This window comes from Petromyzon marinus, chromosome 68, assembly GCF_048934315.1.
Source record: "Petromyzon marinus isolate PM22_M1 ecotype Great Lakes invasive population chromosome 68, UKy_Petmar_22M1.pri1.0, whole genome shotgun sequence".
In the NCBI taxonomy this organism is placed as follows: domain Eukaryota; kingdom Metazoa; phylum Chordata; class Hyperoartia; order Petromyzontiformes; family Petromyzontidae; genus Petromyzon; species Petromyzon marinus.
The window spans coordinates 3,679,439-3,693,517 of record NC_133734.1 but is presented as its reverse complement, the minus strand read 5'-3'; the positions used below and the strand labels follow the sequence as shown (position 1 = coordinate 3,693,517).

General features: G+C 43.9%; 2 protein-coding genes across 16 annotated transcripts in view; one reads left to right on the top strand and one right to left on the bottom strand.

Annotated features, from left to right (window-relative positions):
- MAJIN (membrane anchored junction protein) overlaps positions 1-14,079 on the top strand; it is a 50,354-nt gene that overhangs the window by 1,467 nt on the left and 34,808 nt on the right. For 6 of the 14 annotated variants that reach the window (XM_076054777.1, XM_076054771.1, XM_076054778.1 and 3 more), the window contains exon 2: positions 1,946-1,984. Coding sequence is in view for 9 of the 14 variants with exons in the window: in XM_076054771.1 (XP_075910886.1) it covers positions 1,980-1,984 (5 nt within the window). In the remaining 5 variants the exon portion in view is untranslated. Of the gene's footprint in view, positions 1-1,297; positions 1,745-1,788; positions 1,985-14,079 lie in introns of those variants that run through there. The other 8 variants (XM_032978860.2, XM_076054774.1, XM_076054769.1 and 5 more) reach the window with 6 other exon arrangements.
- The window catches only part of LOC116956967 (tumor necrosis factor receptor superfamily member 6-like), an 80,176-nt gene continuing 71,696 nt past the window's right edge, over positions 5,600-14,079 (bottom strand). For both annotated transcript variants that reach the window (XM_032978867.2, XM_032978868.2), the window contains exon 8: positions 5,600-13,652. In XM_032978867.2, coding sequence (XP_032834758.2) covers positions 13,297-13,652 — 356 coding nt within the window. In that variant the 3' untranslated portion in view covers positions 5,600-13,296. The remainder of the gene's footprint in view (positions 13,653-14,079) is intronic.

Here is a 14,079-nt window from a genome sequence, read left to right as displayed (position 1 = left end):
AAAACACTTACAACAACATAATTCAGGAGCTTCCCTTTGCCCTGCAATCAGACAAAGCCGCTTTCTATAACCAAACACGCCAACTTGTTCGCTTCAACCTCCGACGTTAACTCTTCACGAATGTAATAATTACAAATTTTATCATCGGATTAACTCGCTTAAAGCTACCCGTTTAATCGCCTCGCGGCGGAATCGATTCCTCTCCTAAATATCTGACTCAATCGATTCCACGCGCACCCCCCCCCCCCCCCCCCATTGAAGCCGTGGAATCGAATAATGAATCGGTTCCACGTGCCAGCCCCTTTGAAGCAATGGAATCGGATAACCAATCGATTGCGAGCTCAGCCCCATTGATGCAATGGAATCGAGTGGCGTTGAGTTTGACGACGGGGAATCGATTCCTGAGCGGAGATTTTTGTTAAAATATTTTTTTCCCGCCAAAACTTCAACAGGTGGCGCGTCACTTTGCCCCTCTTTAAACCCCTAAAAGTTTCAGTTTTCTGATCGTTTTGTGCATTTACAGTTACAAGTTACCTCAAAATTCGTCATTAAATGAGCTTAAGATGCACATTATTGTGATGCGCGTTTTGTTTGTGAATATTTTTTTTGTTAAAATTTTTTTTATCTTATTTCACGTATGCTGTTATTGCCTGGTGGTTTCGTGCACTTGCGATAACTTACCTAAATAATATTTTTTATTGCAATGAACTCGAGTGGCGGTTGAATAGTGGTGTTGTTGTAAGTGGATTTTATCAATGATGACAGTGGCATTGCCCACATTTCAAACCTTTAAAAAAAACATTCTGCCTCAGCAAGCAGCAGCCCAACGCTTTCCCACCTGATGAAGCACGCTTGTGTTGCGCCCGAAACATCGTTTTTTAAATTTATTTTATTTCATACCTACTACGTGGACTTTACCTAGTGCGGATTCCTGCAGGCACTGAAGCTTCAAATCAAGATTATAATTACGAATGCACAAACCTATCGGGGAAATTGACTACAGTCATTTAACGCGCGTGAATATATTTAAAGAGAAAACTCGCACGTAATATACACAACCCCCAACTTAACATTCAATTAATAAAAAATAATAATGTAGGTAAGTTATCGCAAGTGCACGAAACCACCAGGCAATAACAGCATACGTGAAATAAGATTAAAAAATTTTAAAAAAATATTCACAACCAAAACGCGCATCACATTAATGTGCATCTTAAGCTCATTTAATGACGGATTTTGAGGTAACTTGTAACTGTAAATGCACAAAACGATCAGAAAATTGAAACTTTTAGGGGTTTAAAGCGGGGCAAAGTGACGCGCCACCTGTTGAAGTTTTGGCGGGAAAAAAATATTTTAACAAAAATCTCCGCTCAGGAATCGATTCCCCGTCGACAAAATCAACGCCACTCGATTCCATTGCATCAATGGGGCTGAGCTCGCAATCGATCGGTTATTCGATTCCATTGCTTCAAAAGGGCTGGCACGTGGAACCGATTCATTATTCGATTCCACGGCTTCAATGGGGGGGGGGGTTGCGCGTGGAATCGATTGGTGCAGACATTTAGGAGAGGAATCGATTCCGCCGCGAGGCGTTTAAACGGGTAGCTTTAAGCGAGTTAATGCGATGATAAAATTTATAATTATTACATTCGTGAAGAGTTAACGTCGGAGGTTGAAGCGAACGAGTTGGCGTGTTTGGTTATAGAAAGCGGCTTTGTCTGATTGCAGGGCAAAGGGATTTTAGGTGAGGGACGTGAAGTTTGTGAGGTGACATTGACGACTATAACAATCTTGCGTGATAACAATCTTGTGTGTGATAACAATCTGTGTGATAATGTTAAAGTGTTGGCGTTTTATATGAAATTATTTAGCTTTTTTAGCTTCAATAACTCTTTGTTTTTTTTGTGAGCGTCGCCGATGTCTCGCGTTTGTTTTTATTTTACAGGTTTTGAAAAACTTTAAAAGTGGCCCAAGATTTCATGAGGTAAAATTTTCTTGATTTTAAATTACAATGTCTAAATATATCGCGTCTTATTTAAATAGTTACGCATTATTACGTCTATATTTAAATAGTTCAACGTGAATTTCGATTTAAAGCTTTCGTGACTGCAGGGATTCATCTTCTTGGTTCTTTCGGTAAAGTCACCACCACGTTAGAAGGGAAACAATAAAATAATAAAAATATAAAGCAATAAAATTATTATTCTTGGTTCTTTCGGTAAAGTCACCACCACGTTAGAAGGGAAACAATAAAATAATAAAAAATATAAAACAATAAAATTATTATTCTTGGTTCTTTCGGTAAAGTCACCACCACGTTAGAAGGGAAACAATAAAAGAATAAAATTATTGTAAAACAATAAAATTAAATTCTCACGACGTTTCGGCCACAAAGCAAGCAGCCGTCCTCAGGTGAAGAAACACAGAGCTGTCACAAAGACAGCGTCTTAATTAAGTCTTAATTAAGACGTCTTAATTAAGTCTTAATTAAGACGCTAAGTTGCTAGACGCTGTCTCTCTGACAGTTCTGTTTCTTCACCTGAGGAAGGCTGCTTGCGTTGGGGCCGAAACGTCGTGAGAATTTTATAGATTTATTTTATTATTTCCCTTCTACGTGGTGGTGACTTTACCGAAAGAACCAAGAATATAGTTCAACATAATGTATAGATATCGCGTCTAATCGCTTAGTTAATGCAACGTTGTACATTATTGTTATCGTGCTAAAGAAAGTTTACACATTATTCCGTGTAAATACTTTACAATAGCTCATCACACTCGTTTTTAAAGCAATATATAATAAACGCAACTAGCATGGTGATGAACGTGAATGTGTGGTGGATAGGTGATGTTAACTACCTCGCCTGGTATGCAGGAGGTCGTGGGTTAGATCCCGGATTCTGTGAGATGTTAACTACCTCGCCTAGGTATACAGGAGGTCGTGGGTTAGATCCCGGATTCTGTGAGATGTTAACTACCTCGCCTGGTATGCAGGAGGTCGTGGGTTAGATCCCGGATTCTGTGAGATGTTAACTACCTCGCCTAGGTATACAGGAGGTCGTGGGTTAGATCCCGGATTCTGTGAGATGTTAACTACCTCGCCTGGTATGAAGAAGGTCGTGGGTTAGATCCCGGATCCTGTGAGATGTTAACTACCTCGCCTGGTATGCAGGAGGTTGTGGGTTAGATCTCGGATTCTGTGGAGGTTGTGGGTTAGATCTTGGATTCTGTGAGATGTTAACTACCTCGCCTGGTATGGAGGTCGTGGATTAGATCCTGGATTCTGTGAGATGTTAACTACCTCGCCTGATATGGAGGTCATGGGTTAGATCCCAGATTCTGTGAGATGTTAACTACCTCGCCTGGTATGCAGGAGTTCGTGGGTTAGATCCCGGATCCTGTGAGATGTAAACTACCTCGCCTGGTATGGAAGAGGTCGTGGGTTAGATCCCGGATTCTGTGAGATGTTAACTACCTCGCCTGGTATGCAGGAGGTCGTGGGTTAGATCCCGGATCCTGTGAGATGTTAACTACCTCGCCCGGTATGCAGGAGGTCGTGCGTTAGATCTCGGATTCTGTGGAGGTTGTGGGTTAGATCTCGGATTCTGTGAGATGTTAACTACCTCGCCTGGTATGGAGGAGGTCGTGGGTTAGATCCCGGATTCTGTGAGATGTTAACTACCTCGCCTGATATGGAGGTCATGGGTTAGATCCCGGATTCTGTGAGATGTTAACTACCTCGCCTGGTATGGAGGAGGTCGTGGGTTAGATCCCGGATTCTGTGAGATGTTAACTGCCTCACCTGATATGGAGGTCATGGGTTAGATCCTGGATTCTGTGAGATGTTAACTACCTCGCCAGGTATGCAGGAGGTCGTGGGTTAGATCCCGGATCCTGTGAGATGTTAACTACCTCGCCTGATATGAAGGTCATGGGTTAGATCCCGGATCCTGTGAGATGTTAACTACCTCGCCTGGTATGCAGGAGGTCGTGGGTTTGATCCCAGATTCTGTGAGATGTTAACTACCTCGCCAGGTGTACAGGAGGTCGTGGGTTAGACCACGGATCCTGTGAGATGTTAACTACCTCGCCTGGTATGAAGGAGGTAGTGGGTTGGATCCGAGACCCTGCGAGATGTTAACTACCTCGCCTAGTATGCAGGAGGTCGTTTCGAATGTAACCCTGCCAGATGTTATCTCTCTCGCCTCCACATTTAGAATCAACATCACACGTTTAGATTATTATGGGTCGCTGTGGGTCTCAATGGTGCTACGTGAGTCTCAGGATCTTTGGGTCTCTGATTCTATGCTTTTTGGCTACTGCTATACATTACCACGCGATAAGCCACTTGGTTGAGCTATCATTTGTGATGGCCAGGTCGCTTCTGATAAAGAAGCTGTTTAGTTCAGTGTTTAAGTTGTATTTTAGCCTTGCTAAAATAAAAACAATAGTTCAGTGTTTGTTGTATTTAATTTCAAACCTGTTCATCCCGATCGTAGGCAGCAGAGGGCAGTGTAGATACGCCATAGACGAAGATTCCCCGTGTAGCCTTATACAGTAGGGGCACGTGCTGTTAGTGAGTAGCAACGCCTAATGAAGGTCAGACTGGCACACGAGGGGGTAGGTGGCCAGCACCACGCACGGCGACCTTTGTCTCCCCCAGTGGCGATGCTTATTCACATCACTGCACCAGACACTCATTTAGTATGGTACATACGTATTTGGTACATCTTATACACCATATGTAGCCAACCTTACTAATCATAAAGAAATTAGTTTTCAACCTAGATGATGATGTAAAAGTTGCAGCAGAGCTCCAGTGGCTTCCTAATACCGGAAGGAAGAGCGTTCCAGACGGCCGTAGAAGCAGCGCATCAGAAAGCGTCACGTGATGATTCAGTGACTGTCTTTGTCCTGATGGTTAGCCACTCACCCACTCAGCACTAACCCACCAATGTACGTATCTTTTTTTAAAACTTCTTTTACACCATACGTAGCCAACTGGGCAAATCGGGAGGTGCGTGGGAAGGACCACAAACTAAACGCAACAAGAAGTAGTTATACAAAGAAATGGATTGTCAATCTAGATGATGATTATTTAAAAGTGTACGATAGCTCCCAGTGGCTTCCTAATATTGGAAGGAAGAGCATTCCAGACGGCCACATCACCAACACCATCACAACCATCACAAATCACCACCGTCTACATCCCCCACTTCCTCATCATGCAGGCACCTCCTCAACATCACCACCATCACCACCATTATGTAGTTTAAGACGAAGGCTTTCACGACCAATATCCATGGGAGGCTTTTTTCGGGGTTAGGCTGCATAAATATAAATGTGTCGTACTCGAATTGTTGTAAGTTTACTCTCCAACACATCGGTGTGCTGAACTAGTAACTAATTGGCACGTTTTGTATGTGACAAGCCCCTTAATGAGTGGCTGTGTTAGATGATGGCGGGTTTAACGACACATTTATATTCGCACAATTTTACCCAAAAAACCCTCTGCATTATTATGTTTGTACATACGTAAGACTTCTTTCGCACAGTATGCAGCCAACCGCTAACTGGAGCATCCCACGTGAGTGAACCGCAGTTGAACAACTAATGAAGTAATCTTTATTAATAAAATCATTAATAAAACAAACACAGGGCGTACAATTAACACGGCTATCGGAATTCCAGCATTGAGACAATCATGAACTATGATTCTAGGGGTTTACAACAACTCTATACACACACACACACACGCCTAAATGTCCTATCACTCAATGTGGGTTGTAGGGAGGAGACAGCAGGGGAGTGCCTCGGCACCAATCAGAATGTTTAGCTGCTGCTATACATTTCCTTACGTAGATACATCAGTGGCCTAAGAGTTACATCTATTTGATACACAGTAGTAGGGCTTTCTCGACCAATGTTATCCATAACAGGGGTTTTCTTTGGGTTAAATCGCGTAAATATAAATGCATGTATTTAAACCGACAGCCAATTATTAAAGGGTTTGTCACGTAAACAGAACGTGCCAATTAGTTGCGAGTTACAGCAATAGTGTATAGTGTAGTATACTAGTTCAGCACTAACCGGTTGTGTTGGAGAGCAAACCCACTACGACATTTACAATTGGACACATTTACGTGATCTCACCCAACACAAAAAAAATCTTAAGAGTTATATATAATATTTATTACCAGGCAAGGCCCCACTTGAGATACGCAGCAAATTTTTCAGAAGCGAGGTGGCCATCATGAATGGTCGGAGCCGAGTGGATTCTTCAAATAGAAATATCTAGCAGTGGCTAAATACTCTTAATCATCTAACTTAAAAAAAAAACTTATACTCTTCGGTTCTTTCGGTAAAGTCACGTAGGTATAAAATAAAATAAATGACGTTTCGGGCGCAGCGCAAGCGTCGTGATTTGTTTTATTTTATACCTACGTGGACTTTACCGAAAGAACCTGAAGAGTATGGATTCCTGCAGTCACGAAACGTTCAGATCAAGATTGAAGCACTTATCAGTTATTATAGACCAATTCAAACCTTATTGGTCACCCCGTGCCCCTCATACATCTCAACGTTCATCCTACAAAGTCCCATCACAAGGGAGAAACACAATTCAATAGACACTTTTTTTGCCCGTATTGGCACAGCTGTGCGCCGTATGGACCCAAAAACTCAATTTCCATGTACGAGAATACGGGTAAACCGCATGGGTTGAGAGGTATTCTTGATTTACATCGCCTGTGCATCGACTGTCCCCTCATCTGAGCGAGTAGTTGTGCACAATTGGCATTGCCAGATCTAGCCCTCCTCGAATCGATATCCGGACACTCCACGGAAGATGTTGGGGGACACTTTCTCCACGAAACGGAAAATGAACGAGGTGTCCAGTTTTGATGGCTGGTGGCAGTGCGACATCTCGGACCTGGGAAACGTCATCGTGAACGGGACCGCCCGATCGTATCGCTGGAACGGCGATCTAAAACAAATCCACGCAGGCCACTCCTGAAGCTCGTCGAATGGACGTCAAATCTCGACATCAATTTGTAATTTGTTGCCTGTGTCCTTTACTGCATGGCTCTGTCCCTTTTAAAAAAAGTAATTAGTTTCTCCACATCCACGTCAGGACTGTAATAGTTGTTGCACGCCAATGACGTTCATTCGTGGAGGAGGTCAAACATCCAAAATTATAGCGATAGGTCCAAAGAGCTTGGGCAATAGTTCGCACCTGATTCCGGCTGCTTCCCTGCTTGCCTGTGGGGAATCGTGTTCTCTATAATGGAAGTGAACAATCACTCTGTACATCATGAATTATGAATTCATCATGTGGAGATTTAACTTTTTTTAAAAACTATTAACTATTTTATATTTTACCAGGTAAGGCTCCACTGAGCTATGTAGCTCTTTTTCAGAAGCGACCTGGCCACCATCACGTAGTGATAGAAGCTCAACCAAGTAGCTTATTGCGTGGAAATTGAAAGTGGCAAATTTTATATACAGTAAAACCTTGGATTGCGAGCATAATTCATTCCGGAAACGTGTTTGTGATCCAAAGCACTCATATATCAAAGCACTCGTATATCAGTTGTGATCACGTGACGCTCGGCAGACAAAGCGTATACGTACTACTCGTATTGCAAGACCTCGCTCGCTTATTAAATTTAATATTTATTTTAAAAAAAATTGCTCGTCTTGCAAAACACTCGCAGACCAAGTTACTCGCAATCCAAGGTTTTACTGTACATTAAACGTGTAGAGGAGTTGGTTTAAAAAATGTGGATGGGGGAACCGGAGGGCCTGGAGAAAAAAAGCCACACGCACAACGGCGGGGGAAAAAGAGAGAGACATGCAAACTACAAATGGCAGGCATCGTCAGGGTCGGTATCCAACCCACGACCTCCTGCATACGAGGCGAGGGAGATAACATCTCGTAACCACCGCGGCACCCATTTATCACAGCACAACGCAAGAAACTGAAGTTGTTACCTCTGGCACCTGCAGGCTACAGGCTGATGTAACATTCGCGAGGATTTTGGAATACATATGTGATGAATAAGAATAGGTTTTTATTCCCTTCCGGCAATAAAACAGTTATAGATGTAACTTTCTCAGCACGAGCTGTCCATGCTCTGCCTTTGTGCTGTTCGCCTTTTTGGCGATGTCCTCTCGTCTACTAACACAGGTGGTGCAGAGACAACGCCGTCTGGTTTAGCTGTCCATGCTCTGCCTTTGTGCTGTTCGCCTTTTTGGCGATGTTCTCTCGTCTACTAACACAGGTGGTGCAGAGACAACGCCGTCTGGTTTAGGCCAATTCGTTTTAAAGACAATGCATGCATTATTTACTACTATAATGAGCCAAGAATGTCTGTGTGTCCCACGCATGACTTCACTCCACGTCGGCCAGCCCCCCTCATTAATAATCATGAACAGGCGATGTCCTCCACATGGACCCCCCCCCCCTCATTAATAATCATGAGCGGGTGACGTCACTCCACATGGGGGGGCGAGGCGCCTCCTCCCCTCTCCTCCGCTTCAACTTACAACCCTCACTACAAAGGCAGAACCCTCGCGTCATGCGTGCGATCTCCGTAACGCTGTTGAGACATAGAAGTAAAAAGGATGTCATGATGAACAAGGGATTATAACCTTTAAATTAAATAAGTCTGTGTCACCGCAGCCTTACAAATTGCACACGAATTGATGCAATTAATATCACATCGTGGTGTTGCTTGCCAGTATCAGATTTACTGAAATACACCCGTCCTCGGACGGGCAAAAGGCTAGTTATTATTATTTGTATTAGAGCATCCTTGTGTGCATGTTCTGCCACAATCATGATGTGTGGTTCACGCAGACTTTTATGCCTTGCAATAGGTGTGTCTTTGGTGTTTGAACATCTTAACACCAACTCGTGTTTTATTATTGCCCGACAAAGGTAAAAACCATGTATAAAATACGTGATACTCTTCGTTAAAGCTTATCAGGAAAACATTTGCCTTGCTTAATATGACACAGGATGTGATAAAAAAAAGATTTAAATGTTGCACGCAAACAATCGCCATCTTATAACAATAGGGTTTTTCCCCTTTTTTTCTGGCAACAAAACTGAAACCTTTTTACAAGGATTCATGTCTGCATTAACCACAATACCTGCAGTCAAAATGCAAACAAAAAACGTACTATGATAATATATGATGCATTGTCCTTGAAACTGATTGTTCCACACCATCTTCTAGAGAGCATCTCGCGACATTTAAAGCATGCAACATTAACACATCACGTGAAGCGTTCGTGTTTTATCCATCACGATCGGGTCATCGCTCTCAAACAAAACACAGTTAGGCTCTCGATTATCCGCGCGTGCGGTTTATCCGATTTGCGAATGAACTGGCGCACACAGATTGACAAATTGCGATGTAGATATCACGGATGAGGGGGTTTTTTTTGGATAAAAAAAGTCGGATTACAGTCGAACCTCGCTTAGCGATGCTACTCGACGCATTTGTTCGTCATTCCCGTGAGATGGGAGCGCTAACTGAAATTGGCGCTAACGGGGGTGGGGGGGGGGGTTGCTATAAACTAAACTATAAACTATTTTTTATTTGAAGGGAAATCCCCAGAGGACCCGGAGAAAAATCCACGCGACTACCATGGGGAGAGAGACACGCAAACTCCAAATATACGGCAGGCGTCAGGGTCACGGGATCGAACCCACGACCTCCTGCGTACTGTGGCATCCATTGTGCACGTGGGGCATAGCGTTCCAACTAGGCGTTATTTCTCTCGTGCAAGCGATTTGTATGCGAGGGATTTGATGTGGGCTATCGGTAATAGTGCCAATATTAATACAGGTAGGCAACTATAATCTCATGAATAAGAATTGTTTTCATTATTATTACATATGTACTGTACTCTTATGTGCATTCTAACTGTAGTAATATTACAATCGCTCCCACGAATCGTGATAATGGAATAGTGGTGGGGGTGGTAGTGGGGTTCTGATTGGCTCTGAAGTCATGCCTCGCTCTCATTGGCTGAGCGAATGATGGGGGCCGGCGTGAAGGTGACGTTTCCTCGTTCGTAAGAGCTTTGTAGATTTTTTTTATTTTCTCGTTTTTTTAGTTTCTTAAACATTATTGGTTTAAATAATCTCCAGGACAAAAGAGCGCTCGTAACGAATCGGTGTTCCACACGATTTCGCGATAAGCGAGGACTTGCCTGTTTTCGATTTTTGTACATGTTTAGTTAACGGTTCCAGAAGCGCCCTGGCCATCACAATTGATAGACAATCAACGAGAAGTGGCTTATATCATCATCACCACGTGAATATTTACAGCAACCAAATACCTAGAGACCCATAGACTAAACTCAACTAATCTTGTTATTTTACCAGGTGTAAGGCCTCACTGAGCTATGACGTAGCTCTTACTCAGAAGCGACTTGGCAATCACAAATGATAGCAGAACAACGAGAAGTGGCTGATATCATCATCATCACGTGGGCATTTACAGCAGTATCCAAATACTCTTTAATCGCCTCATTCACCGCAGTGTTTTGCGTTATCCGAGTTTTAAACTGGGTCCAACTTCCCTTTTACCCCCCCCCCCTCCAATATAAACCTCATCTCATGGAGAATCGGCTGCAAAGACAGAGCCAGCAACTGCAGCTTTGCTATGGACCACACCATCCGTTTGCCCCAGATAATCATAAAATGCTTAACCCCCTTTCCCATTTCCCATGACGTCTTGCAAGTTTGCAGGGTGGCTGTGTAGGTTTTTATTGTTTGTTATTGTAATGTTCTGCCCCTCCCTACTGGATATCTGTGAAAAAGAGCTTCGTAGCTCATCGGATTCCTGCAGTATAAATTCAGTATTCTGATTCTGGGCATCCCCCATTCCACTGCCAAATCTCGGAAATACGTGCCAGCGGGCTCCGGTGTTAAAATATAAATAGCGTTACTAAAATATAAATAATTTAGTTAGTTTTCAAAGACATTGTTACTCACCGCAGAGAGAAGCGTAGTGGCATGGACCGCCCCGTCACACAACAATAGCCGGTGCCAAAAACTGTGCCACACGCGCGCACATGCACGCTCCCCTCCGCCCCATTCGCATCGCCCTTGTGGGACGAGCCCTCGGTGTACTGATACAAGTTATATGACGTACGTCATCGTAATGGAACCGGGATAAAAAGTGTGGGGTTAAATATTTGAGGCGGCTTTTGTGCTCGCAACCGGTGACATCGTCCACTGCCACTTTGTAGGAAAAGCATGAAAGTCAAACCTAAAACTATAGTTTTTGATGTTTAACCAGATAGATGTAAGGCTCCCCGCCCCCCAACTGACCGACGTGACTTTTTTTCAGAAGTGACCCAGCCATCACAAAGGATAGCTCAACCAAGTGGCTTATCCTCGAGTGGACATTCAGAGTAGCAGCCAAATGCTTTTATTAAACAAGCAGAGATGTTGATTCTAAACATGGAAGAGGAAAATCGGAAGACCCGGAAGGAAAAATATCCACGCAGTAACCACCACGGGGAGAGAAGAGAGACGCACAGGCTCCAAATATACAAGAGCAGCAGCAGGCATCATCAGGGTCACGGGATCAAACCCACGATCTCATGCATACCAGGCGAGGGAGGTAACCTCTCACTAAATATACAGCAACAGGTATCGTCAGGGTTGGGATCGAACCCGCGGACCTCCTGTATTCCAGGCGAGGCAGTTAACACCTCCGGTCCACACACACCGGTTACCCCTCTCCGAGTTCCCAGATTTTAAAAGGGGGAGAATGTTTTGACCTTAAATGTTGTGGCAGTGAGGCAACATGGCAACTGCAGACCGGATGCACACTGGAGCCGCAATAAGCTGCACCGCACCGATTTATACTTCACCAGTTTTGAGTCATCATATTGAACGTTTGTTTCGGGTAGACCTTTAGAACTGCTCTTCGTGTTTGTAGTTTCTCCCTATTTTTAGCACGGTTACATACGCGGCCAAAGAAGTTCAACGTACACGTGTCCTTAGATCAATCGTGGCCAATCAAATCCAAGTTGTCACGGGGGCAAATATGAAAAATGGATTATTATATATATAAAAAAAATCTGTTTCTGTAAAACTGGAATGTTGAATAGCGAGGTTTCTTTTTTATTGGAACAATTTTGTGCGATGTTCTGCTGGCAATTGATCAACGTGACATCTTGCTAAAAGGTCGGTATGTCCCTGCCCGCCCGCCACCTACCGATTAGCGTGGTTGACTACGTACGATGCCCAAAGAAGTTCAACGTACGCAAGTACTTATGCTGAATTTCCCACAAAGTACTTCTCATTTTATAACTGCCCCTGATGGGAATGATGATGGTGGAGGGGCCGCCCAGGGTCAACCCCGCCCGCACGCCTGCATCCGCGCGTGCGACTTGCTAACCTGTGCACGCCCATTGCAGTTTCGGCGACACAAATATATTCCTGCATAGTAAAGGTATTTTTTTGGATTAGATTGTGTTGAATATAAATGCGTGCCGTTGAACCCACTACCGTCACCACCAATCAACACACAGGCATTCAAGTGAGGGGGTTTGTGTCATGTAAAACAGAACGCGGCCAATTTAGTTTACTTAGTTTGGTGCACTAAACCGGTTGTGTGTGTTGGAGAGTAGTAAATGCACAACAACTTTTTACAATTCGAGTTAGCTGGTGTGTGACGTTTCACTAGTCATTACAACAACCAGCAGCTCCATTGGGAAATTTGCCAGAATTGTGTTGACATAACTAACTCCTTACGAATTGGCTGTCGGGTGGTGGCGGCGGTGTTTAACGAGACCACATTTATATTTACGCCATCTAACCCACAAAAAACTCCTTTATTACGGATTATATTTGTCGCGAAAGCCTCCTACGTGTTAACCAATATATTCATGTTGCTCTGATGTGCAACGGTGCTCATACCGGTTTCACCTTCATTAGGGCTCATCAGTACAGTTTAGCCCCGTTGCCCTACCACCACAATGGTCAGTAGCTCGTGTAAACTGCGGCCTCAAGACGTGGTGGCTGGGAGATGTTTACTACCTTGCCTGGTATGCAAGAGGTCGTGGGTTCTATCCCGAACCCCTGACGCCTGCTGGTGTATATTTTGAATGCGTGTCTCTCACCCTGTGGTGGTCTGCGTTGATTTTTTCCTCGCGGGTCCTCTGCTTTTTTTCCCTCCAACACCACGTAATACACCCACTCCAAAATGGTGCTTTGGTTCAGCTTCACAGCTAAAGAGAGATGCAAGTTTGTGTTTTCTCTTGTTTAGTTTATTCTGTGCAATACACCTCACCCGTTTGACCATCTTTGTCATCATAATTTTTGTCGGATTTTTGAAGACCTTTCCGTTTAATTATTTCGTCAAACTTGTCCTGGCAGTCCTCGCTCAGCTTGTGGAAACGGCACTCATCCATAGCCTTTAGAAGGGCGGCAAATGTGGCTTTCCTACCCATCACCTGCAACCACTCAGACAACATCTTGTGGTTTTGCTCCTCCACGTTGTTTTTGTGGTCGTGCTGGATCCTTTCAATGTTTATTTCCGAAAGACCGGCGTTCCTCATCACATTCACGAAGGCCACCGCCGAGCTGTTTGCTCGAGCCTTGTGGATTTCCACGAGGTCTTCCTCTGCAAAGGGGAAATACGTTTGAGTGGTGAAACTCTTGTCACAAACGTTATTGTCAAAAACTGGCGGCCTTTTTTTTGTTGGGGCCAGTGGTAAGAGGTTGAGACGACCGAAACGAATGTTGAGAACTTGGCTATCCGCAATTTTTTTTGGCCGTCTTTGGAACTCTGCACGATTGCTGCATCGAGAGAGAAAGTGATGAGAGAGATAGAGAGAGAATGACGAGAGATAAAGCGGTGAGAGCTAAAGTGATTATATAAAGTCATCAGAAAAAGAGATGAGAGAGAGAACTTCTCGAAAGCTTTAGAAGGCATCTGACAGCCGTTGCGCGTACGATATTCGTCAAGCCAATATCATCGGCGAAATTTGCTCTTCACACGAGCGTCTCCAAAACGTATCTCTCGTTGCGAATAACGAGGGAACAACTGT